Source organism: Pyricularia oryzae, chromosome 3 (assembly GCF_000002495.2).
Source record: "Pyricularia oryzae 70-15 chromosome 3, whole genome shotgun sequence".
NCBI lineage: Eukaryota > Fungi > Ascomycota > Sordariomycetes > Magnaporthales > Pyriculariaceae > Pyricularia > Pyricularia oryzae.
This window is the reverse complement of record NC_017849.1, coordinates 4,907,530-4,932,583: the sequence shown is the minus strand read 5'-3', so window position 1 is coordinate 4,932,583 and position 25,054 is coordinate 4,907,530. Positions and strand designations below refer to the sequence as shown.

Below are 25,054 nucleotides of genomic sequence, written 5' to 3'. Positions count from 1 at the left end.
TCGGCTTTTTTTCTTCTTCTTCTTCTTGCTTCTATTCTTGTCCCCGAGTCAAAACTGTTTCCTTCCACGGGTTTCCTACTGTACGTATTCTCTTCAGCGTTTTATTGAACCCCACCCACTGTAAGAGCTGTAGCGTCACGTAGCCTGGGGTCACGCTGAACCCATCCCATCCATGCTTAGGACCACTACCCGCCCCCCCCCCCCCCCTCTCGCCCTCTTGTCTCATCAACGACGTTTGCATGGTTTACATAAACGTCAATGCATTTCCCAAGGTGCCACGTCATGCCTGTCCTGTACAGTATGGATATTTATCTGTCTAACTGGAATATGGTTTTTTTTGTATGGTTGTTTACCTCGTCATCTTTAGTATTAAGGATATGCTTAACTAGGTAGATACCGAAATGACCAATTCCTGCAAGCTTAGAATTAGATAGGGGGCTGGAGGGCCCGATCTACAATATATCTCCGATGCAGGTTCGCACATACCAAGGCACAACCAAGTCCACAATCCAGCCCTACAAACTCCGGTAGCCGTAGAAAGGTAGGACATTAGTTCCCTCCTCCGTGTTCAAGAAACGAATTGAAAGTGATACATCAGTAAATAACAGAATAACGGCCTACGCTTAAGGCCTCTCCAGGAGAATATATTCAGACAACTATGTTCCACTAGTACTAAATAGTAGTACCCAAATCGTTGCAACATCCAGGTTCTGTAAATCGACTCAAGTCGGACACACAAGACAGATAGCTCTCCAAAGTGGTGGTTAACAAAAGGGATATGTGACGGTTGAGGATTGATTAGAAGGGGGGGCAATCAAGACACACTTGCGTGTCTCTTTACAGGTTGGGTGATAATAGTTTATGGTGAGGTTATATCGGGAACATATGAATGAGGAGCGGAAAAAAGGCCAAATTCCATTGTGCCTTAGTCATCAAGGTGGCAGGAAGCGCTTCTCGGGACAAACGCAGCTTGTCCGTCATTCCCGCTATTCCTTCCTACTTGATTCATATTATTCCTCCTGGGGGATCATATCCTGTGGCCGCCCCCCTCGCACTCCCCAACCCTGCGCTGCCTGGCGCCTCGTTGCCAATGTCAACCTGCGCATTGTTGGTCTTGCGGAGCATGAACATGGGTTTCTTGCCCTCCTTGTCGAGCTGCTTAAACAAGATGAGGGGCTTCTCCTCAAGGCCTAGGCAGCGCTCCTGGTCCCCGTAGACAATGTAAAGCGCGTATTGGTCCCACGGTGCATTGATTTGATACTTTTTCAGCGCGGCCGGGAGCACCTTGTAGCATGGATCGTCCATGCTGACTCGGAATGACTTGAATATCTCAACCGACGCGTTGCTGCCGCTTGGCGTGTCAGGCGCTGGCGTCTGCATCCTGCGCGGCGCCACCGGCTGTTTGTCTCGTCCCCCAGGGTGCGCGTAGTCCGATTCGGCAAAGGTCGATCGGCTCGATGGCGTCGGTTGGTCCGAACGGTACGACCTCGATGCCAGCGTCGCCCCACCAAGTGTGTTTGGCGGAGACGTCGGTGAGGGAATATTTATTGATGGATACGAGGGTGATGTTGCCGATGGAACGAGGCCGTTGATCGCCAAGTGGCTCGACGACATAACAGCTCTCTCGGCCGCGCTCGAAGGGTCCAGAGTCTGTTCCGCAAGCGACCTGTCGTGTGCCGTTTGGAGGTGTGTCGGTGAAGTGGCTTTTGGTGTCGTGCCTAACATGATCTTCTTCGTAGACCACTGGCGTTTGAGACCGCCGCCAGATTGACCACTCGTCGACGGTGTCGGTGCTGGTGGTGATATCGTCGTATCGTATCCAGCGTATGCAGAGCCGTTGTTCAGGTGCGGCAGCGGCTGCTGCGCATCCTTGGCCAACCTAAGCGCCGGCAGCATGTCTTCGCGCAATCTCCTAAAGTCTTCTGCAAGTCGACGAAAGTCCTGCTCAAATAGGTGCATGCGCTCATCGCGCAATCGCAACTGCTCTACCAAGTTTTTGATGTCCTTAGCAGTCGCATACTGCCCCTCATTTTCAGCGGCTGTTATGATGTGAAGGGAATCATCCGGTTAGTCAAGCTAACACGTATCAAGGAGACCATAGGGCATTTAAACTCACTCAGAGGTACGTAGTGGTCGCTCTCCACCGGCACGTCCTGCGCCTTCTTCACATCGTAAACGCTCCTCAGGATGGTCAATCGATGACCGACACTGTGAATCCCCATCGACTTCAGATCATCGTGTAACAGCGCAACGAGTGCCTCGCCAACGATTTCGTTCTCTGTGAAACGGGGGGAAAAGCCAAGCAAGTCAGTCACTATGATCAGATTATGATTGCTGTGCAATCCAAGGACGTTGTCTTTTCCAAAGGCACCACAACCATAAGCCCCGCGTGGCGAAACAAGAGTCAAAATGAACCTACCAACAAAACGAGTCGAGTACTGCTCCAGACCGATCGTAGCAATAAAGTCGGCGCACTCGTCGGCCGTCCACTCCGAGATGATTGTCTCCGGTAGGCGATCGGCGCTGCTGCGATACCCGTACGTGGTGGGCGTGTGTTCGTTGGACGGCGGGTCCGACTCGGTCGGCGACGCCTCGGCATCGGTGGCGTCGATGGGCGAGCTGTCGTGAATGTCCCTCTCGTACTCGTCGTCTGCGTCCGACTCGGCGTACGCCGTCCCCGTGTTGAAGCTCATGGCGGCCAAAAGAGGGGGGTTGGCAGCCCTCACGAGGCGGGGACGCGGCGGTCGGCGGGGGGTTGGGGTGTTTTCTTGTACCCCGAGGGAAGGAGGATCTCGACTTTGTCGATTAGTTGCTTAGAGTGAAAAAAAAGACGCCGTCTGCCAGGCGCGAATTTTCGCCAGGTTGTAAAAGTGTACACGGTGATGTTTTTTTTCTTCTTTTTTCTTCTTTTTTTGTTTGTTTTTCCGACTTCGACGATTTTGCTGGAAAAATAAAGTTTCCCGAATACGTATGCGTATGTTGAGTGTTTTTTTTGTATGTCTGTGGGTGTATGCTTGTGTATGTGCGCGCCCGTTGTTTTTTTTTCTCTCTCTTGTCGACTGATGGCTTTCTTAATCTTTTGACAGCGGGCAGGTCAAAGCAACAGCAGCAGACAACCCAAGCGGGAACACACGCCTTGCGAGGCTAGGCCGGACTGAACGGGGAATTGCTAGACAGGTAAGGTCCAGTTTAAAGGTAGGTAGCTTTGGTGTTTTTTTCTTGCTTTGAGAGCTAGACCAGTCTACTTGGATGGATAGGAGAGTCTGTGCGGATCTGGTCTGATGGTTTGGAGCAGTAAGGAGGATGTGCAAGGCAGAGCCAGAGGCGTGGGTTTCGGTTTGTTCGCCTGCGTTGCTTTTGTCCAAGTTAAAAAAAAAAAAAAAAAAAAAGAGGCCTCGATCAAAAAAGGTGGCGGCCAGCGACTAAACAGACGATGACAGCAAAATGGAATCCAGAAGAAACCTTCAACGCGTTATCAAAGTCACGTTCAATGGCATGAGGTCTCGCCAGCTCTTCTTGGCTGAAAGGTAGGACTCAGATGGATGATAAGGGGGAGAAAATGGGAGCAGGCGAGAAATAAAATAAACTAAAATAAGAAAATAAACTAAAATAAATAAATAAAACAAAACAAACCAGAACCGGCGAGGCTGATGTCAAGGAGGGACCGAAGAAAAAGCAGCAGCAGCAGCAGCAGCAGACAGCATACGGACGAAGAAGCTTCCTTTGCGACTTGAATTGACACTGGCCTAATTCCAACCCGTTAAACCGCAACCCGTAGCCGCCTGGGTTTGCTGCTTCGTCGCGGGGTTCCACTCCCCGTGGCCAGTGCTGGCCCCACCAAACTTCCAATGGAAAGGCGACCAAGCGAGCGGGAACCCCTATATAGCGTTGCATTAAGTGCTACGGTCCAGTTACTTGGCCGTCCTATTTTTTTATTTTATTTTTTTTGCTCCCTCTCCCCCCCATTTGCAAATCAATCCATCTCGTCTGTCGTTTCCGTTCACAGAAAGAAAGAAAGAAGACAAAGAGTCGTTCAGTCTTTTTAACGGCGACGATCGATCTGATTCCAGATTTGAAGTGGTTCCTGCTGATGGGTGGTTGCACAAGGGGAGAATTTCCTGCACTGGCTTCACCTTGCCTCGTCATTTCGCCTCACGTACCTGAGTAGGTTGAAGTATGGTCCCTTATGATCCAGGGCGGGCGCACCCCTACCTCTAGCCTAGTTCTACTACAGAAGGTTTATGTGTGTGCATATTGATTGATGACCTGCAGTATCGCAACGTAGAAGGGTTAGGGTCCCTAGTGCACGCCAACCTGAAGCAGAAATGGTCATTGCACTACATAACAGCTGACAGTACTGTACACCTTACAGTTAAAAAGGCCACGAAGATACCAGAGTATCCATCCTTGGATTGTTGCATCAGTGGCTATTTATTACTCGAGGAAACGGAGTCAAGGGTCCAGAGTGTCAGGAAATCTTGGCTTTATTTTTCATTTACCCTCTTTGGCATGATTCCGCAATACCCGGTTCCCTCACCGTCTGGCAAGAACCCTGACCACGATGGGCTGCTTTATTTTGGCTGGGAATAGCCCCAAAAAACCCCGCCTGCCCGGCCTGGAACTGGCCTTTATGTGAGTATGGTAGTGGTGGAGGAACGGGGTGATCTTTTTTTGCTACCACCCCTTCCTCGCAAACCCCCAGCCCCCAGTCCGCGGCTCTCCTGTGTTTCAGGATCGGCCATCTAGGTGTATCCCTGACTTAGCCATCATGTACTTGTGTCAGCTTGCCCACGAGTTATGTCGTCACAGATAGCTTTGCTCCTTTGGACGATGATAAGGCAACCGACCACTTTTGGTCCAACTCCAACCCCAAAGATGCATGCGTGACTAGCTGAATGTTGTGTTTTGCGGCTGTCGTTCTTGGGTATTTCCGGTTCGGGTATCGCTGCTTGCTCAAAGTTGAGCCAAATACATCGCCACACGCAAAAGAGGAAATAAAAACAACAAAGGAACTTCCATACCCATGCCATTATTCCCCCGGTAGGTTGCCGTCCGTCAACAGCTTCTCCGTTCACTCAAAAAGATGGGATAGTCGGAATGGACGGACAGCGGTTAATTCCTAGGAAATGTCGTGGCGACCTGAGCATGCGGAGAACCCCATATCCCTACCTCCTCCTCTTGGTCTTTCCAGTTGTAGGTTTGACTCGAGCCGTCTCGAGCGTCCGCTTGAAATCGTCATAAAGGGCCCTCACTACACCTTTTTCTTCCCATTCGTCCACTATCTTGTCGGCGCGCTTCCTCCGCTTCTTAGACGAAAGGCGCTGCCTCTTTTCCACTTTCTTTGCAGACATGAGACCTTGGGTTCCCAGCCTCTCGTCGACCCAATCCTTCAGAGAGTGCTTCCAATGAAGCAAGTCATGTGCAGTTTCGGCGTTGCTCGCGCAGACCGCGCCACACATCCAGTCCTTGCCCTCTCCAGCAATGAGATGGTTATTCTCATCCCTGTCCCGGTGTGGACCTTCGTCTTCTGAGTCGGGTTCACTCTGCTCGATTTCATCCAGAGTCTGTTGGCTATAGGGCTTGCCACTGAACCTTATCACACGCGTAGCTGGGTGGCCGGTACGATTGCAAGCTTGGCAGGTGGTGAACAAATCGGACCTATCCATGGAAGATTCGTAATTATCCATATACGGCCTAGCTCTCAAAGACTTGTGGAATTCGGGGTTCCAGGCAGCCGAGGAGAACTTGGAAGACGCTAGACCTCGAAACTCGTCATCAAGTTTTCTCCAGGCCAGACGGTAGACTGCGTTTTCACGATCAAAATCCGGATTGATACGGTTCTGTACCAGCCAGTCGATGATATCCTTGAACAAAGCCTTCATGGGCTTGTGAGCTTGTGAAGTGAACTCCAGGGGAATTTCCACCGAGTCTGGCACGCCGATAAGGCCTTCCTCATCGTCAATGAAGCTATCCAGGCTATCGGCGTCACTGCCTTCCGGTACCACAGGTTGATCTTTGTGTTTGGTAGGGCTGGACTGTGTTTGCCTGGGCTCCACTAAAGTCTCCTTGCTGTCCGTATCTTCATCATCGAACTCGTCCAAAGCCGGGAGGTCCGAATCCGTATCGTAAAGTGCTTTCTGTGGCTCTTCATCGTTGGACGCTTCGTCAATCTGATCAAGCTCGGTTACATTTTCGCCGTTGCGGCGGCGCCTGAGGAGCTCCATGCGCCTTTCCCTTTGCGACTTGAGACTGCGACTGGTGGGTGTGCTGCGTAAACGGCCTTTTGTACTCGGGCCGGGCGATCCGGGCGGGGATGGGGTTGACTGTCTTCTTGCCAGGCGTCGTCTTTTTGCCGTTGAAGGTCGTACATCGCTATCACTGTCGCTATCAAGAACAACGACCTTTTGCTTTCGAGCTCTAGCAGGTGTCGCTATCGGGACATCATCCTCATCCTCATGCTCGTCATCACTCAACACCACGGCTTTGCGCTTGGCTGACGAGCGCGGGGGCGAGGCCGGAGCTACAGCTGGTGGATCGGGCTCAGCATCATCATCACCAGCCCTGTCATCGTCATCTTCAGAATCCGAAGCTGCCGTTGGTGGGGCACCCCGTGCAACACCTCTCGGCATGAACCTAACGTTGCCTGCGGGTGCTGGTCTAGTTGCAGCACTGGAGCTCGGTGTTGGCACTTTCTGTCTCGATGCCAGAGGAGAGCTGTTTTTGCCTGTGTCGGTGGGTTGTGTTAGCGAGGTGATGTTCTCGGAAACTAAAATGCGGAACTGCCTACCAAGTAGAGCATCCAAGGTCTGCTGTTTCTTCGCCTGTTTGCCGTGGCGGCGTTTGCCTGAGAGGTTGGCCATTTTTTTCTTTTTTTTTTTTTTTTGTGATTTCGGTATTTACTAGCGCCCGATTCCTACGCCATATCAATATCTGACCTTGTTTTGCGACCAATGATACCCGGTTGACGAAGTAGGAGTAGATTCGTGTGGTATTATTTTATTTTTTTAAAAAAAAACGTGATCGATGCGAAAAGAGGGCTCCACCGTGCTTGGTGGTGCCTGGGAAGTGAAGGATGCTTCTCTGTCGCACCAGTTGAAACGATGATGAAAGTTGAGCGCAATAAATCTGCTAGACAAAATGGAAGTTCAAAAAAAAAGGAATTTGGCATGATAGGAAAAAATATACACAACGGAGTCAAATGGCGAGCAGAGCTCGTTTGAGAAGGGAGAAGGGATAGTGACGTCGGCGTAATCCGTAAACGAGAGTCGATTCAAATTTGAGTAACAAACTTCTATGCATCTCACACTGTCTTTACACCGTGTCAGAGCCGTCGCGCTTCCTCATTACGGAGTACCTAGGTAGGTACCTATGTACTTCGTAGAACGTCGAACTGCTTTTCTACCGTAAATGAGACATTCGACAATCAGATAAATAAATCGGCATAAATACACCCGCTCTTGCTCGAGCTGATTTCGGCAGATGAAACTGCCCAGCAAGTCGAGCAGTTGATTAGGTACTCAACGTTGGGGCGACAACATTGACTGAACATCAGAGGTATATCACAAACGGCAATAAACCAAGCAACTTTCAACAAAAGACATTGACAGGTAATGATTAGGCAGTTGGTATTATTAATCATCCACCTCTCTTCCTGTCAAAGATGCCCCTGAATGCATCCAGCCACTCATATGCCTTTGCATTTAACTAGGTTATTGTTAGCCTCCTTTATACAGCAGAAGGATCCCGATAATAACAAGGGACATAAGATGGGTCTAATTATCAGCCCATCTCTCTTTCTATACATGATATTCCCATACCGACAGACAATAAAGTGGATCATCTGGGGCCACAAGCCGCAAACAAGAATAAAAAGACATTGACAAAGAGGAGTATCGCCCGAGAAACACAATAAAGAGCCCCCCGTCTAGTTTTGTCGCCAAAATAGTATTTACTCCTCAACTCCCAAAAAAAAAGACATGATCGAGCGGACCTTGTTACTCCGCAAGCGCAAAAAAAAATAATTCGTAGAAACGGCGCGGGATTAACGCAGCCTCTGTTGGGTATCTTCAGCGCCGCGAGCGATGACGTCCTCGAGCTTCCACCTCGGAGCCTTAACAACTCCCTCGAGACCATTCGCCTTGCGCCACTCATCCTCCATCTCGGGCGTGACGCCTTCTGGAAGAGGCTCAAGACCACCGGCGATACCGCTGGAGAACTTGAGCTGCAGAATGTCACCAATCTCATCGCAAGCAGCGAGGAGCCTGTCCAGGTCGTCCTTGTTGTGAGCTGACGAAACGCAGAAACGAGCACGAGAGCTGATCAAAGGAGTTGCGGGGTACCCGACGACGACAACCGAAATCTTCCGCTTGAGCATTTCGTGGCTGAAGGCAGGCATCTTGGCCGGGTGGTAGAGCATGAGGGGGATAATTGGCGAATCGTCGTGACCATAGATGATGAAGCCGAGACGCTTAAGTCCCAGCCTGAGATAACGAGAGTTGAAGGCAATGCGCTGAAGTCTCTCCTCGCCTTGTCCAGGGTTCAGCTCGCCGGTGATGAGCTTGAGAGAAGCGAGAATTTGCATGAGGACGCACGGAGTAGGAGACTCTCCGAGGATGGTGGCATTGTTTGTAGCGCGAAGCTTGTCGATGATGTGCTTTTCGGCGGCAATGTAGCCACCGTTGGCACCGAATGATTTGGTTAGGGTACCCATGAGAATGTCCACCTCGGAGGGATCAATGCCAAAGTAATCGCAAACACCACGGCCTCGGGGGCCAAGAGCACCGATACTGTGGGCTTCATCGACGAAAAGGAAGAACTTGTACTTGTGCTTAAGCTCAATGACGCCGGGAAGATCGCACATGGTGCCCTCCATAGAGTACAGACCCTCGATAGCCACCAAGATCTTCTTCCACGGCCTGTGCGTCCTCGGTTGTCCTTGGGAGATGGCATCACGCAGCTTGCTCTCGAGGTCCTCCATGTCGTTGTGACGGAATGATCGGATAACGGCACCCGAGACACGAGCACCGATACGGATGGAAGCATGGTTAAGCTCATCTGAGATGATCAAGCAGCCCTTGGAGACCAGGGCGGGGAATGAGCTGGCGTTGGTGACAAAACCCATGGGGAAAACCATGGCAGCAGGCTTGCCGACAAAGTCGGCCACTTCACGCTCGACCTCGATGGCGAGGTCCGACGTTCCACCGTCCTGTCGAGGGCTGCAGAAGCTAAGACCATACCTCTTGACGCACTCCTCAACGGCGTCAGCGCAGGTTCCTTCCGACTGGGCGAAACCCAGGTAGTTGTAGGAGCTCATGTTGAGGGTCTCGGTGTGGGTGCCAGTGTATTTGTAGGTACGGTTGAAGTCGTTCGACGTGCGGTCCATGAGCGTAATGTAGCGACCGGGAACGCCTACTGTCGGGCGGGCGAAGCAATCATCCAGACGCATCTTGAGTCGTCGGACGTAGAAATTATCAAAGTCTTCGTTTAGCGGGGCATAGCCGTTGGCGGCCTTGAGTGAGGCGTAATGTTTTGGGTTGCCCAGTCGCTTGCCGAAAAAGTCACGGATGTGACCAACGAGGATAAGCACGAGGTAGCTTATGTATGTAGTGAGGACGTAGTAGTAGGGAGGCTCGTCCAGAACGGGAGTCTCGAGGGGTTCGCCCTGGTGCTTGCTGATGTAGCGGTGCGACTGTGACAACAGAGGGCCGAATTCGGCATCGGCGCGGCTTGTGGTGCCCTGTTCAGAGTTCGATTGCGGCTGGAGAAGACCCGCGGGCTTATCATCCAAGCGAGTGACAGTCAATTCCCTTGCATCCGAGATGGACGAGGCATTGTTGGCCTGTTGTTGTTGCATCGCCATGGCAAGCGCCTGCTGAGCAGACGAGGGCTCTTTGGGTCTGGCGGAGAAAAGTTGGGTGAAGCGGTTGCCTTTGGGCTGAGAGGCTTTTCTATCCTGTGGCATGCTGACGGTGTTCGAGAAGGGATTCGAAAGCAGCTTCCGGGGCATCTATCGGGGGATGGATGATCGCAACGGAGAAAAGTCTGCTGAATGGGACCGGCGAAACCGGACGGGCCTTTTGGGATAGATAGGATAACAAGCAGGCGGACCAACGGGAGAGGCCAGAAGTCTTCCGTTTTCTATTTCGTCTTGATGTCAGCGCTCGAGTCGCAGTCGGTGCGTGGCAGAATGCGATATTCGGTATCATGAAAAGATGCGTCTTCCTCCTTTCTAGTCGCCCTGCACAAGTATGTTGGGATGGAAACAGGGCTCAAAAAAGTGACTGCGGCAGTGAAAAGTAGGGCAAGAGTGACAAGGCAAAGGAAATTTGAAATTTGGGACGGCTGGCGTAATGCAGTGCGGTGAAATCTGTCGTGCCGTGCACCTGCAGGTGGGCGAGTTGACTGATTGGCGCCGTACCCGATCAGTCGCACCACGACTCTCCAAAGCTAAGGCAGGCGAATGAATGTACCTTGAAGCAGTGGGAGGATATGGCTTGTTGGCATGCAGATTTGGCACGAACCCTCCCTTCGATTACGCCGTTTGGCACGACTAGAAACGAAACAGTCTGACTAGACCAACTAGCTCCAACTTCTCAAGCAACACGTGCACTTGCTCCGCGGCCGTACGTGCAAACATGTGTGTGGCCAGATAAGAAAGAAAGAAAAAATTAAATGAATGAATAGCAGTGATTGTGCACTTACCGAACGCTTGGGTTCTGGGTGACGTCTACCCGACCGTACCCTGATAGAGGCTTGACAATTGACGTTCAGAGTGGGTGGTCCAAACGGAGGAGAGAAAGAGAGAGAGAAAAAGAGAAAGGAAACGTCTGGTGGCGGCGAGGATAGGAGCAAGTTGGTTGATATTAGATTACAAGTCAGTCAGACAAAAGCTGACGAGACAGGGACCCCGGGGCTTCTGCGACTGGATCTCGCTTGGATGGAGGTCTCCAATTGAAATGATGAGCCTGGCGGGCCAGGCTCCAGGGACGAATAAGGAGCTGCGAGTCCCTGGTCTTCTGCTGCAAGGGGCCTAATTCTGGGCAGGCGGAAGAAACCCGTGCTGTGGGAATTAGGGTGGCATTAGGCTGGCTTGGCTTCTGGCACCTTCAAGCTCTACCTGACGATAGGAATGTCGATCTTAATGGTAGCCGATTCGAACGATTCGAGACTTGGGTTTTCCGGTAGTGTACGGGAGACCTTGTTGCTCGAGTAATCAGATAAGAGCCGGCAAGAAACGTGACATGAAGGTTTACGAGAAGAAGCAACAATGACAGAAAAAGAAGCAACAAGAGGCTCGAGTTACTGTGACGACTCCAAAGGTCGTGACTATTGTACAGTGTATGTCCACCAATTTTAGGTACGTCTCTGTCAGTCAAACTCCCGGATCGGCCACGACTACAGCTACTTTGTACAGGGCTTTCAAAGATTCCTCGCAAATTGCAAAATGCAGTTTACCCATCTCCGTAAAATAGGGGCCACGAACGCGTTTTAATGGATCCCGAGTGTGCCGGTTCCCGCCAAATCTGCTGAGCTCTAATTACCTACATACTTTGTAATTATGTCGCATCGACAGAGCAGAAGGGAGTTTGGGTAATTATGTCTCAGTCGGGTCCAAATTAAGAATGGATCCTCTATTTTTTTTCTCCCCCATTTGCTTTTGTCCCTGGTCATCGAAAAAGGGTTCGGGAAATCAGCTTTGATGTGTGATTGCCTGCCACTCATCCTGTCATACCCCACTATCGGGTTGCCCAACGTAGTACGCGTGCCCCTTGCCTTTCGATCAAATCCTTCAATTGTCATTATTGCATCCGCTCAAGCTGTAGCAAGTGGCGGCAATTGACAGGCCCGGGCAGGGGGCAACGCTTCAGCCGGCCATATCGGGGATCGGGTGAGGCGGATGTAGCGCAGCTTAGCCATGCAAGGTAAGGCGCCGGTCAGGCAGGTAGGTCAGTACGTATTTTTGAGTTCAGGAGTTGACAAGGAGATAGATGCGTGATTTTTCAACGGTGATTTCCAGGGTGAAGGAAAGAACGCGGCCCCTATTACAACATCTGGTGTTTTTTTAAGTTTTTTTTTTTTCTTTTCTTTTCTCTCGTTTTTTTTTTTAAACCCCCCCCCCCCCCCATTTTTATTATTTTCGCGACGCGGAATGGAAGAATGGACTCGAGGGGCATTCCATATGTCGTCACCCGCGGAAGTGCTGAACCAATTCTGTGCTCATCTACGGATATATGTAGCCCCTCAATGAATGTTTGTCTTCGACATGCACACTGTATATACTATATTTGTTTAAATATGGGAATGCTGACGTTGACTTTGTGGTCTTTTGTTTGCTTCTCAACTACTAGTTAATTACTTTTCCAAGCCTTCTCATAGTTCTTCCTTCTCCCTTCCTTGCGTCAAGGCGTTTCGGTATTTGTTTTGCTTGTTTATTTTGCGTTTATTTGGTTATTCCATGACGTCGACAATAGGTGCCCACCACGTTCAATACTGGTTCTAGATTAGAACCAGACCAAACAGATACTGAAATTTCCTGCTTCGACCTAACCCAAGCCCCTAGCAGCCCAGCCGGGCGTCCAAGGTAGACATGGCCAATGCAACATATTTCTCTCCGAAGATCTTCCGGTGCCGGGCGGGTCCGGATTTTGATTGATTGAGAACGGGACATCCTGGATGCACTCGTTCGAGCAATACATACGGATCGACTCCGGATTTAGATCTGGTCAGAGATTTTGACTGCGTGTTTTCTCTTTTCTCTCTTTTTTTTTCGCTTTAAAAAAGTTGGTTGTCAAGGTGTCTCCTAACTGCCCAGCCTGGGTCGAAGTGCTGTGTCGGTTGTCCGTGGGGTGAAAAATTCAATGCTCTGCACCGCCTTACGAGTACTTGCTACTTGCTGCTAATGTATCTGGGATCGTTGAAGCGGATACTGTCGGGTCAACAAAACACCTAGACGGTAAGTATTCCAGTATTGACGACGCGCTGCGGGTCCAACCGTGCATTGCCGGTTGACTTTGCTTCGCGCAATTTACAGAGTGCGATGCAGGTACTGTAATACATTAAATAATACTCCGTACAAAGCTTTGTTTTTTTTTTTTTTTTTTTTCTTGACTGGTAATTCCCCGGATTTTACCTTCCCCGGATCCTGCACCTCCAGCCCAACGACCAACCAACCCGATTTATTCAGGGTACTTGGCTACATACTTACCCACCTTCATAGTACACATTGTACCCTCCTGCGAAACATCTGGTCAAGTATATAGAAGCCGGCTGAACTTGCCGAAGGGAGAAAACTATAAAAACAAAATAAATAAACCAAGTCACCATGGAAAAAACAAAGCGGGATACTCTTGACTCGACCGGAGACGCCGTGCCCGCTCCCCAGGACATGGCCTCGCATCAGGCTAAGCGTGTCAAAATGGGCAACGGGGCACCCGGCGCCGTGGAACTCTGGAGACACCCGGATCCGAAGTCCACACCCATGTGGAAATTCCTCGAGCACGTCAACTCCACCAGGTCCCTCAGCCTCGCGAGCTACGAGCAGCTGCACAAGTGGTCCACCGCCGACCCCGCTGCCTTTTGGGGCGATGTCTGGCACTACGCCGGCGTCGTGGCTTCCAAGCCTTACGACGAGGTCCTGCCAGAGGGTGGCATGTTCCCGAGGCTGAATTTCTTCAGCGGCGCCCTCTTGAACTTTGCCGAGAACCTCTTGTTCCCGCCGGGCGTCGACGTCGACCCGTCGGCCGTTGCCGTCATCACCGCAACTGAGACCGACGAAAAGGAAACGACCTGGGCCGAGCTTCGGGACATGGTCAGCCGGTGTGCCGTGGCGCTGCGGGCCGCCGGGCTCCAGCGCGGGGACGTCGTGGCCGGCTACATCTCCAACCACGTCGAGGCCCTCGTCGCAGCGTTGGGTGCGGCCAGCATCGGTGCTCTGTGGACCGGCATCAGCCCGGACAATGGCGTCAGTGCCGTGCTCGATCGGCTTGTCCAGGTCAGACCTAAAGTGCTGTTTGCCGACAATGGCACAACCTACAACGGCAAGTCGTGGGCCAGCACGCCCAAGACCCTGGAGATAGTTGGGGAGCTCAAGAAGAACGGCCTTGAGCTTGTAGTTGTCACCAGAAACCTACAGGCTATCGACTTGTCCCTGGACGAGATCCGTGCTCTCGACGTCAAAGCCGACGACTTTGACGCGTTCCTGGCTGCAGCGCAGGTGGAGCAGAACGTCACAGGCTCGCAGCAGCAATTTGAACAGCTACCATCTGACCATCCGCTCTTTATTCTTTATTCCTCGGGAACGACAGGTGTACCAAAGGTGAGTGGGACTCTCAGGATCATGCCGCTGTGCATACGCATTAAAAGCAATGCTAAGATTGCATTGGTCTCCAGGCAATCGTACACTCGGCTTTGGGTACTCTAATTCAGCACAAGAAGGAACACCTTCTTCATGGCTCGCTAAGTTCCAAGTCGCGAATGCTTTACTTTAGTAAGATACCTGAAGGTAATCCGGGCAATGTTACTTCTTGGTTCTAACATCACCCAACGGTAGCAACTACATCATGGATGATGTGGCACTGGAGCATAACCGCCCTCTCCGTTGGCACATCCTTGGTTCTGTATTCCGGTTCTCCATTCCGTCCAGACGGCTACTTGTCACTCCCAAAGCTACTTTCCAAGCTCAAGGTAACCCACTTCGGCACTTCGGCGGCCTACCTGACCGCCCTGGAAGCAAACAAAATTTACCCCGTAGGCGAACCTGGCATCGATCTTTCTTCACTCGAGGGTATCTACTCCACCGCTGCCCCTCTGCCGCCCTCAACATTTGCCTTTGTATACGAAGCCTTCCCATCCAAGATCCACCTGGCCTCGATAACCGGTGGCACAGATATCATCTCCCTCTTCGGTGCGCCGTGTCCGCTGCTCCCTGTCCGCGCGGGCGAGGTCCAATGCGCCGGCCTGGGAATGGCCGTGGCCGTCGTAGACTCTGCGTCGGACCCAGACAAGCCCGTGCTCATCACGGACGGCGAGCCGGGCGATCTCGTCTGCACCGTACCCTTCCCCTGCCAGCCGCTGACCTTCTTTGGCGACGGAGGCGACGAAAAATACCGCAAAGCATACTTTGAGCGCTTTCCCGGCATGTGGCACCACGGAGATTTCGTCCGTCAGGTGGACGGCCCCTCAGGTGGGCTCGTCATGCTCGGCAGGTCCGATGGCGTGCTCAAACCAGCCGGCGTGCGGTTCGGCTCCGCCGAGATCTACAACATCCTCACCAAGTTCTTCCCCGGCGACGTCGAGGATGCGCTCTGCGTTGGCAGGAGGCGTGAGGGTGACACGGACGAGGCGGTCTGTCTGTTTGTCGTCCCCGCTGCCGGCAAGACGTTTGATGATGAGCTCAAGGGTCGGATAAAGACGACGATCCGCAGCGAGCTGAGCCCCCGCCACGTCCCGGCATTTATCGAGGAGGCCCAGGGCGGCATTCCCAAGACTGGCAACGGTAAAAAGTGAGTATTGTGGTGGTCTTATTCAATGTCTCTGTTTCAGATGCTCAAATTATCATGTAATTGCTGGGCAATTTGCTAACCATCACTTCAACACGAGCAGGATCGAGGTCGCTGTCAAGCAGATCATCTCGGGGATGCAGGTGAAGACAAACGCGAGTGTGGCCAATCCCGAGTCACTTGACTGGTTCAGGGCCTGGCACGAGCAGCACCCGTAGACGGGGTCATTGCTGCTTCTTGTAGAGGCCGACACCTTTTGAGACAGCCAGCCCTCTATAATCCAAGAAAAGTTTTCCTCATGCAAACGCATAGGAGAGGACGGACAGGTACTGGTCTAGACAAAGTAAACCTTAGATAAAATTTAGATATCTTGTCGCGCTGGATTCCACTACATTTAATCAGCCCATGCTAAAATCAACCACGAATCAGCTGAACAAGTAGTCAAACCTTACACGAGCAGAGTTCAACCTATGCAAGAAGGTGCATGAACAGGTGTACGAAATTGTCGGGACAGGGAGGCATACGTACGCGCAGGAGCTATTATCAGCACTAGATTTTGTCAGTTGAACACGGCTGCCTCGTAATTATTATGATCTGTTTGTTACCCTGACTCTTTGCCCTATCCTAGAGACATCCCGAAACCGAAGTATGACACGAGGCCCGGTGTGTAGCTGACTTGGTAAAGGACATAAAAAAAACAAGACAAAAATCTTCAGCTGCAGGGTGGAAAATCTCTTGTAGAAACCGGGATAGAGAGTATGAAGATGCCAGCCAGGATGGAAGCAAACTTTTGTGAGTTATCGTTAATTATAGTAGATGTTAAAAGTTCCATAAAAACCCCCAATGACAAAGGCTAGAAGCGGAGCTTCGGAATGACAAAAACAAACAATATCAGAACGACCATGAGCCCGTAGACCATGGCGTACAGCCTCATGCGGCCCCACCAGCCCTCGCCCTCGGTCATCTTCCTGAGCGTGCCCATCCTCCTCGTGGCGGCCTCGATGCCGAGCTCGTTCTTGTTGAGCCCCTCGCCGGCCCTCTGCATAACGGCCTGGTCCTCCTCGAGCGAGGCGGCAAACGCCCTCGACGACTCCTTGAGGCTCCTGGCCATCTTGACCATGGACTCGGACAGCTGGTCCTGCTCGGCCCGCTGCTGGTCGAGGATCGCCTCGGTGGTCGCTGTCGTGAGCGCGCCCGCCTCCCTCTCGCGGGTGCCAAATAGGTTGTGGCCCGTCGTCGCCGCCGCGGCTGTCGTCTTGGCGTCATGACCACCGCCCGAGGAAGATTGGTTTGCGCCCCGTGACCGTATTGATTGGGTAGTGGTGGTTTCCGGCCCCTTGTAGACGGGAGGAGCTGCAGCTTGAGCCGCCCCTTTGCTGCCTTCATCATGCCTCTGCACCGGTGATGGAATCGTTGCTGCCGCAGGCTCGCCGCCATGTATGGCAGAGTCAACGGATGTCGAGTCCATGCTCTCGCTCGGAGTAGGAATTATCTCGTCTGTGCCGCTGCTCGTAGAAACACCGATGGCACTCAGGACATCATCGCCACCATCATCTTCGTCTTCGTCGCCATCTTTATCACCATTCGACATGCTCCCGGCCATCTCCTCCAGATCCCTCATCCTCTCAACCAACTCCTCCACAACCTCCCTCTTGCGATTGAGGTCAGCCTGCAGTCCCTGGCGGTGCGCATGGATTTTGACGCCCAGAGCATCCCGCTCCAGCCCGCTCAGCTGGGCGCGAGCATGCTCAATACTCTTTTCAGGTTGGTATACCGGGTTAGCTCGAGAGTTCTCGAAATTGCCTCTTTCATGGGCTATCGAGCGCAGGTCGTTGCAAATCGATAAGGAAAAGGGGGCATCCCACCGTAGAGAGTTTCTCCCTTGCAAACGCGTTCGAAAGGAGCAGCCTTTGCCTCTCGGCGCTAGCACGGAGGGCGGACTGCTGCAGTCGACTCAGCAAACGGTCCAGCTCGGTGAGACGCAGGTCGATAGAGTTGGTCGGTGCTGCCGTAAACGTCTGCGTCAACAGCGCCATGATACCAAAGTGACACCTCTAATCGATGTTTTCTTCTAGATTCAGTTCGCAATGTATGTATTTCGATTTACAATTGATTTCTAGAAGTTGGCACGTGTTTTGATGATGTCCATGGGAGATGGTGTCTACTTGTATTCTATTTTAGAAGCTACATCGACCAACGATCGGTGGGTGAGTGGATCGGGTGAGGCGGGTTGTGGGGCACGAACCCGCCCTATGCTGAGTCTGTAACGTTTAATCATTGCCTGATCTCCAGACATGTGTAGCAATCTTGGGCTGACAGGCCTGGACGTAATTTTTCTTCTTCTTTTATCCCAGAATCTATTCTTGTGTTTAGTCTTCATTTCGAAAAGAATCATCAAGATACCCGACAAAGCTTTCCTGCACCCTCGCGACTGACATGTTGCCCAGTCCTTCCAGACCAATCCCACCCCGGTTCATACCCAAAAACGCCCTTCGTAGTCTCTGGAGCTGCGGCAGAAGTAGTTTTCTCCCCGGCAGTTCCAAGGTCAAGTCACCATCCCCGGATGCTTTTGGGATTTTTATCTCTCCACCACCCTCCTCGGGCTGCAGCTCCAATATCCTCTTTACAATCGCCTGAGTCTCCCTGTCAAGCGTGTAGAGGTAATCGCCTCCTGCGTCCTTACCCCTCTGGATGACCACCTTGTTGGGAACTACCTTCTCCCGTCCATCGCCTGCGATTCCCTCCCAGATGTCCTGGAAAACCTCCTTGGCGCGCGCTTCGTCGTCGTCCCAGACGAGCGCAAAGAGAGGACTGTCCCAGCGGCTCATCGCATTGGGCTCCTCGTACCGAAAGACGAGATTGTCCCAGTTCGCCGGTTCGTACGGCTCCACGACGGGGGCATCCTCTGCGCCCGCCTCGTCACTCCGAGAACCATCCCTGCGCGCCAAGCGCTCTTCGTTGACGGCCCTGGCCCTGTCGACGCTGCACCCTATCTGCAGCACGCAGCTGGGCGTGCTGATGTTCTTGGCCTCGCAGAAGAGCTGGTAGCGCCAGCCCTTGATGTAGTTGAGGTGATCCAGTATGACTATGTCCCGCGGCGACAGCACTCGCCTCACGGCGGCGTAGATGGCAGCGCGTGCATCCTTCTCCGAGGCGTTGGCGGACCTGGTGTGCTCGGGTACCTTGTCGGGTGACAAGTCGTACACGCAGCGCGATATCGACAGCGTCTCGTCTGATATGAGATGGAGGCGGTATTTCGACCCGGCTGGGGTCTTGAGACGCTCAGAGAAGTCGTCGTATAGTTGTTTGGCTCTTGTTGATTTCCCAGAGGTAGGGTAGCCTGCGACCATAACGAGCTGAAGACGTCCAAGGAATCAGTCAGGTTCTCTGTCTAGCCCCACCATTTTGCAGTTTTGTATTTTGATATAACGTTGATGGCAACCAACTGTCCTGACGAGACCTAGAAAAACAGAACTGAAAAAAAAGGAATAAAATGACTGACCGGCATTTTGTCTTTCACAATCGTGCCAAACACTCTCGTACCTGCCAGTGCCACGCCCTGCTTCAGCCAGGGGCCAACTTTTCCATGGTGGGGTGGGTGATGATGCGCAACAGAATCGCGACAGGGATGCGCCGTGCTGCCAAACCCATTCATGGATAGATCTTGCTGCTAATCCGGCACATGTAGCCTCGCTCTCATCCCCGCAGTGACCCCACCTTGCATCCCACCATCAAAGCTCAGACCACGATGCCATTGGCCCTGGTCCCAGAACAAGTTATCGATTAAGTGGGACTTCGAATTGCCCCCCAGGCTACCTATCTAAGCCGAGTTGCAGCCTCGTCGGGGCTTCGTCGCGCTTATCCCATCTTGAAAGGCGCGTAAACTACCAAGGTGCGTGCTCTAAATGAACAAAGGAAGAGACCTCCTTTGGCCGCCTGTGGAATTGGTCGAATTCGGGGCGATTATTTGAAAAGTGGCAAAATCGCGTAAGTGTCTTCATACTATTGTTTTTTTTTCTTACATCATGCGCAATTGATATCCAATGGTAGTCTGTGGACGTGGCTGATGTGATCTATTTTTACTAATCAGTCGGGCTTTCGTTTGCAGGCACCCCCAGAAGCGATCGCCGACGTTTGCTGCATGCAGGCTGGGTGTTGCCATGAAAGGTTGTCAACCCACAAGAGAACCTAGCTCTGTAGCCTAGCAAAAAACAAAGAGAGACGACTGGGGCAAGCAGGCTTTTTGTTATTCTGTCTTGTTCATTCTGTATCCTCTTTTAAACTGCCTTCCTCTTTCTGTATACGCCACCAGTACCTTCGGAAAGCTTTAGGAAACATCAAGAAGAAGCTCCCCTACCGGAGAACTCGAGAGAGATTCAGAGATTCAAACTCGCCCGCCATGTCAAACCCACCGACACCGCTCAAAGTGTCTCCGGCGGCGACAAGTTATACCGCCGCAACCATGGACTCAGATCTGAGATCCCAGATAAACACCCTCCTAATAAACGACGAGCTCTCCGTCAAGTGAGCTGCCCCCCACCTCGGCTTGATGTTCCAGCGCAGCTATCGATGCTGGACATGTGGCTAACCTGATGTCCAAACTCCAACTAAAAAAAACAGGATCCAAGAAGCTCTCCTCCACTCCCTAAACGCACACCCAGCCAACTGGCCCACCCAGATCCAACAACATGCCCTCTCGCTCCTCCGCGCCGGCGACATCACCACATTTCCGGCACTCCTCGACAAGGTGCTGGAGGACGTCAGGCAGAGCACTGCGGCGGCGGCGGCGGATTCATCGTCGGCCACAAACGGTGAGGCCAACGGCAAAAAGACAAACGGGGACGCCGGGGCCGACTCGACGTCGAACCTGGCAGTGCCGCAGGCCGTGGTCGACGAGGCGCTCAAGGTGACCATGGACTGCTTAGTCGATTTAGTCGAGTTCTCGGGGGAGAATGGCACTACTTGAATGTTCATATAGTCCCTCCACTCAGAGTGGAGATATGGGGGGGGGGGGGGGGGGTGAGTATGTCGCCTTTGCTAGCTACCTCATTCGAGGCCCTATGCGGAGTTGGCAAAAACGGAATAAGGAAAAAAGAAGTAATGGTTCGGTGCTAGATATTCACAGAAAAACAAAGAGAAATGGCAAACATGAGGTCAATGTATTTAAAGAGGATGAGGCTACATCACTCCGCATGTAGTACATTGTGCCAGAACAGTCAAGGCGTCTTGGAGGAGGTGTCGCTCACCTTTTTGGCTCCCGGAGAATGCAATACGAGTGGAAGACATCTTAAATACTATTAGCAGAGCATTGGACATGGCACGCATGACACCTTGCCATCGTCATGGTGAACCACAGCTATTTTGGTCTTTTTTTTTTCGATTTTCCAAGTCATCACATAATCAACATTTTTCACTGGATGAACGCGGCATTTGATGTAGCTTCCGGCTAGAATCTAGCAGTCTGGTTGTACTCAGCAAGGCGACAGGTGATTGGCGTTACCAAAGATATGGTTTGGGTTTACGCTGTCTATCGCCTCTCACATCATCACGCAGCAGGACGGACGATCAAGGACTTGGATATTCAGGTTCATGATAGGGGAGCCCGGAGGCTTTCCAAGAATATTAATCCATCTAAACCCTTGCAATTGAGAACTCCAATAGAAATCGGTCTTTAGTAATATTTCAATCATTCCCTGAGGCTATGCTGTGGCCTCCTCCAGCAAGTGCGAATCCAGCGAATCTACCTATTCCATCGCACCTGTTCTAGAAATCATGAAACCAGCGTATAAGACCGCGAACGAACATTGCCCAAGTCAACAAATCTCAAAACGGCCGAGCCCAGTGCATACCGTTATTCCCTGGCCGCGCCGGGCTCAGTCATGTCAAAATCCCGTTGAATGAAGCAAAGGTGTAGTGTACAGAGGCTTGAGTTGTATTGAAGATGAGATTGGAGAGCTTAGTCGTACAGACCATCGTCGTTACCACCGTCGTTGAATGTCTCGCCGCCGCTGGCTGCCGGTGCACCCTCGCCTTCAGGGAACTTGAAGAAGGCGCCCGGGCCAGCATTCTTCATCTGCTGGGCGAAAGCCTCGTAGCGACGGATCTCGACATCGCTAACCGACTTGCGAGCCTGTTGCATGGCCTCCTCAAAGTGACGCTTCGTCAACTCGGGGACAGGGTCCTCGGCATCCTCGTCCATGGGGACATCCTCGCCTGCAGCCTCAAGAGCCTTAGTGCGGTTGATGTCGGCCGTGATGGACTCCTTGATGGCGATCTTGACAGCACGCTGAGTGATAAACCCAAGATCGGCACCAGAAAAGCCGTGCGTCTTGTTGGCGATGTACTGAAGGTCGACATCATCTGAGACGGGCGTCTTGCGCAGCTGAGCCTTGAGAATGCTGAGGCGGCCCAGCTCATCAGGAAGCGGCACATAGATGAGCGAGTCAAGACGTCCAGGACGGCAAAGGGCGGGATCCAATTGCTCCGGACGGTTGGTCGCTCCAATAACGAACACGTTCTTCTTGGAAGTCATACCGTCCATCTCTGTAAAGACATCAAGGTTAATACAAAACGACCGCAACTTCTACGCCCGAGGGCTATGGGGAGAATAATGTTGACTTACCCGTCAGCAGCTGGTTTACAACACGGTCCGATGCACCGCCGGCGTCACCCACCGAGCCTCCACGAGCCTTGGCGATTGAGTCAAGCTCGTCAAGGAAAACAATGCAAGGTGCCGCAGCGCGCGCTTTGTCGAAGATATCACGAATGTTGCTTTCCGACTCTCCAAACCACATGCTGAGCAGCTCTGGACCCTTGACGGAGATAAAGTTTGCTGCACACTCGTTGGCAACGGCCTTGGCCAACATGGTCTTTCCGGTACCCGGGGGACCGTAGAAAAGCACGCCACGCGATGGTGAGAGACCGAACTTGAGGAACTTCTCGGGGTGGTCGACTGGGTACTGGACCTGCTCCCTGAGGTCCTGCTTGACCTCGTCCAGACCACCGATATCCTCCCAGCGAACGTTGGGCACCTCGACAACTGCAACCTCACGCAGAGCCGAAGGGTTGGAGACGCCAAGGGCAAAGCGGAAGTTCTCCATGGTGACACCTAGAGAGTCAAGAACCTCAGCATCAATGGTGTCCTCATCGAGGTCGATGAGATCCATCTTCTCCCGAATCTGTTGCATGGCTGCCTCTGAGCAAAGGGCCGCAACATCAGAACCAACGTAACCGTGCGTCTCAGCGGCGATTTGCTCCAAGTCCACATCATCTCCAAGCTTCATGTTCTTGGTGTGGATTTGGAGGATCTCCAAACGACCGGTCGGGTCAGGAATGCCAATGTCGACCTCACGATCGAAACGTCCAAAACGGCGGAGGGCGGGGTCGATAGAGTTAGGCCTGTTTGTTGCGGCCATGACCACAACGTTGGAACGCGCCTTCATGCCGTCCATGAGGGTCAACAGCTGGGAAACGACACGGCGCTCAACCTCGCCGTTTGTCTTCTCACGTTTTGGTGCAATGGAATCGATCTCATCAATGAAGATGATTGCGGGTGAGTTCTTCTCAGCCTCCTCAAAGGCCTTGCGCAGGTTTGACTCGGACTCGCCGGCCATCTTTGACATGATCTCGGGACCGTTGATAAGGAAGAAGAAAGCACCGGTCTCGTTTGCGACAGCACGGGCCATGAGCGTCTTTCCGGTCCCAGGAGGTCCATAGAGGAGGACACCGCGTGGAGGCTTGATTCCGATCGACTTGAATAGCTGAGGGTGGCGCAGAGGAAGCTCCACCATCTCACGGATCTGTGCCATCTGCTTCCTGCAGCCACCGATGTCGTCGTAGCCAACCTCGTTGAGGTTGTTCTCCTCCTCATCACGCTGAATGGGCTCGCCCTCACAGTGGATAACCGTGTCTTGGGCTACGATACCGTACTCCGGAGGATCAACCTCAACAACCTTGAACTCGACTTGACGCATGCCACCACGAACCAAAAAAATATCGCCTTGGCGGACTGGGCGGTAGGCCTCCCGGAAATAGGGCGCAAGGAAGACATCGAACAGAGAGCCTGTCAAGCCTTCTACGGTGTCGGCAATCGGCAAAACGGCAATTCGTTTGGCCTGTGATGGAGGTTAGTAGTGGCGCTTGCGCAGCAGTATTTGTACAAAGACCAGCCTGTGATCTTGGGGACTGGATGTTAGTACTCACATATTTGATGTCAGGGCAAGGGTGGATAGTGACGACATCTCCATGCTTGACCCTGAGGTTGTGACGCACCACACGGTTGAGTCGTGCGCTTCCGTCATCCAGCTCATCATCAGCTAGGACGATCAGGACTGTGTCCTTCCGCTTCTTTCCCCGCACAAGGACGGTGTCACCACGGAAGAGCTGTAAAGCCTCCATGGTGCTGTTGGAGAGTGCGATGATGGAGTTGTCATCGTTTGTGGCATCGGCAACCCTGTCGATGAAAGATCGATGTTAGTGTTTCTGGGTATCGGAGGAAAGTATGGTCGCGATTTCCAACGTACATCAACTGATTCGGCTTCTTCTTCTTTTTCAGAATTGCGGTTGCTACATCCGACTCCTGTGGGCTAATGTTAGATCCTGCTGTCGATTATAATCTGATGGGGATGTGATCATTTCATCGCTGAGGGTAGGGCATGCAAACGGACCTCCTTGACATCGGCGCCAGATACATCGCTAGAATCGTAAGCGGTCAGCGTCTCTGCTTTGCAAGCACCTGATTCATCGATTTGATCGTGTTGCCTTACGCCAAGTTGACCTTCTTCTTGGGAGGGTCCTGTGATGGGTCGGCAGACATCTTGTCTACGAAAGAGCAGCGTGCTCAAAACGGACTTTGGAAATGTCGGAATACCCTGAGTTCTCGAGAGCGGGGTTTGGTGCGCTGGGAATAAGTAGTTGCAATGCCCAGCGTCGAAATTTCAACGGCAGGCGAGTTTTCGTAGTCGTTATTATGATCAGTGGTGAAATGTCTGTGGTTGAAGATGGTTGGAGGTAGGGGTTTGAAAGAAAGCTGAAAGTTTGTACAAAGTCGAAAAGGTCCAGGGCTAGCTACTAGGCTTCTACTGATGACGATTACCTAGCTCTTCGATTGATACCTGGGCTGGCTGGTCTGGGTACGTGGTCGGAGCTTCCCTACCACCCAAAGTGGTTCCGAGCAAGCCGTTCAGCCACAGATTTTTGGCCACTTGTGGCGGATTAGCAACTCTGCCCCACCAAGTTCAAGTACGAACAGAAGTAGGTAGACTCGCAAAGGTGGCCTAAAAGATGTACAACCTGTGCTCATCACTCAGCACCTATGGCGAACTGCAAGGAACGTTCGATAAGATTCTACGGAAAGCCCAAATTGCATTTGCTTGTAAAATTTGCGTCTGCCTGTGATGGATGACAAACCCCCTTTTTTTTTTTTTTTTTTTTTGGAATAGGTTGCCACAAGTGCTAGGTAACTCTAAGACTCGTCCATCTTCTTGTGGTTAAAGTGTGTTGACCGGTGACAAGACCACCTAACCTATGCGACTAGTTGAGCTTGATTGCTCCGATCC

General features: G+C 52.1%; 9 protein-coding genes across 9 annotated transcripts; 3 read left to right on the top strand and 6 right to left on the bottom strand.

Moving 5' to 3' along the window:
- Positions 1-502: 502 nt before the first annotated feature.
- MGG_05199 (protein kinase regulator Ste50) lies at positions 503-3,391 on the bottom strand. The gene is made up of 3 exons (XM_003712695.1): positions 2,420-3,391; positions 2,117-2,278; positions 503-2,039 (listed from the first exon to the last, which is right to left on the bottom strand). Exons 1-3 carry the CDS (start codon positions 2,691-2,693, stop codon positions 1,006-1,008), a joined length of 1,470 nt encoding a protein of 489 aa, XP_003712743.1. The 5' UTR covers positions 2,694-3,391; the 3' UTR covers positions 503-1,005.
- A 53-nt stretch (positions 3,392-3,444) lies between these two features.
- Positions 3,445-3,739, top strand: MGG_16882 (uncharacterized protein; the record flags this gene model as incomplete). The annotated part of the gene is made up of 2 exons (XM_003712694.1): positions 3,445-3,527; positions 3,637-3,739. The coding sequence occupies 2 exons, from the start codon at positions 3,445-3,447 to the stop codon at positions 3,737-3,739; spliced, it is 186 nt and encodes a 61-aa protein (XP_003712742.1).
- A 399-nt stretch (positions 3,740-4,138) lies between these two features.
- Positions 4,139-7,248, bottom strand: MGG_05198 (uncharacterized protein). Its single transcript, XM_003712693.1, has 2 exons — positions 6,788-7,248; positions 4,139-6,724 (listed from the first exon to the last, which is right to left on the bottom strand). Exons 1-2 carry the CDS (start codon positions 6,858-6,860, stop codon positions 5,166-5,168), a joined length of 1,632 nt encoding a protein of 543 aa, XP_003712741.1. The 5' UTR covers positions 6,861-7,248; the 3' UTR covers positions 4,139-5,165.
- Positions 7,249-7,563: 315 nt separating this feature from the next.
- On the bottom strand, positions 7,564-10,824 carry MGG_05197 (serine palmitoyltransferase 2). Its single transcript, XM_003712692.1, has 2 exons — positions 10,702-10,824; positions 7,564-10,137 (listed from the first exon to the last, which is right to left on the bottom strand). The coding sequence occupies exon 2, from the start codon at positions 10,004-10,006 to the stop codon at positions 8,042-8,044; it is 1,965 nt and encodes a 654-aa protein (XP_003712740.1). The 5' UTR covers positions 10,007-10,137; positions 10,702-10,824; the 3' UTR covers positions 7,564-8,041.
- Positions 10,825-13,078: 2,254 nt separating this feature from the next.
- Positions 13,079-16,045, top strand: MGG_05196 (acetoacetate-CoA ligase). The gene is made up of 4 exons (XM_003712691.1): positions 13,079-14,314; positions 14,389-14,485; positions 14,549-15,500; positions 15,601-16,045. The coding sequence occupies exons 1-4, from the start codon at positions 13,322-13,324 to the stop codon at positions 15,713-15,715; spliced, it is 2,157 nt and encodes a 718-aa protein (XP_003712739.1). The 5' UTR covers positions 13,079-13,321; the 3' UTR covers positions 15,716-16,045.
- Positions 16,046-16,067: 22 nt separating this feature from the next.
- MGG_12919 (synaptobrevin) lies at positions 16,068-17,636 on the bottom strand. Its single transcript, XM_003712690.1, has 2 exons — positions 17,363-17,636; positions 16,068-17,253 (listed from the first exon to the last, which is right to left on the bottom strand). Exons 1-2 carry the CDS (start codon positions 17,531-17,533, stop codon positions 16,351-16,353), a joined length of 1,074 nt encoding a protein of 357 aa, XP_003712738.1. The 5' UTR covers positions 17,534-17,636; the 3' UTR covers positions 16,068-16,350.
- Positions 17,637-17,750: 114 nt separating this feature from the next.
- MGG_12920 (uncharacterized protein) lies at positions 17,751-19,088 on the bottom strand. The gene is made up of 2 exons (XM_003712689.1): positions 19,000-19,088; positions 17,751-18,853 (listed from the first exon to the last, which is right to left on the bottom strand). Exons 1-2 carry the CDS (start codon positions 19,003-19,005, stop codon positions 17,867-17,869), a joined length of 993 nt encoding a protein of 330 aa, XP_003712737.1. The 5' UTR covers positions 19,006-19,088; the 3' UTR covers positions 17,751-17,866.
- A 265-nt stretch (positions 19,089-19,353) lies between these two features.
- MGG_05194 (uncharacterized protein) lies at positions 19,354-20,911 on the top strand. The gene is made up of 3 exons (XM_003712688.1): positions 19,354-19,484; positions 19,606-20,021; positions 20,118-20,911. Exons 2-3 carry the CDS (start codon positions 19,897-19,899, stop codon positions 20,461-20,463), a joined length of 471 nt encoding a protein of 156 aa, XP_003712736.1. The 5' UTR covers positions 19,354-19,484; positions 19,606-19,896; the 3' UTR covers positions 20,464-20,911.
- On the bottom strand, positions 20,718-24,907 carry MGG_05193 (cell division control protein 48). The gene is made up of 6 exons (XM_003712687.1): positions 24,263-24,907; positions 24,164-24,191; positions 24,020-24,075; positions 23,700-23,949; positions 22,120-23,611; positions 20,718-22,040 (listed from the first exon to the last, which is right to left on the bottom strand). Exons 1-6 carry the CDS (start codon positions 24,310-24,312, stop codon positions 21,454-21,456), a joined length of 2,463 nt encoding a protein of 820 aa, XP_003712735.1. The 5' UTR covers positions 24,313-24,907; the 3' UTR covers positions 20,718-21,453.
- Between the last annotated feature and the right edge of the window lie 147 nt (positions 24,908-25,054).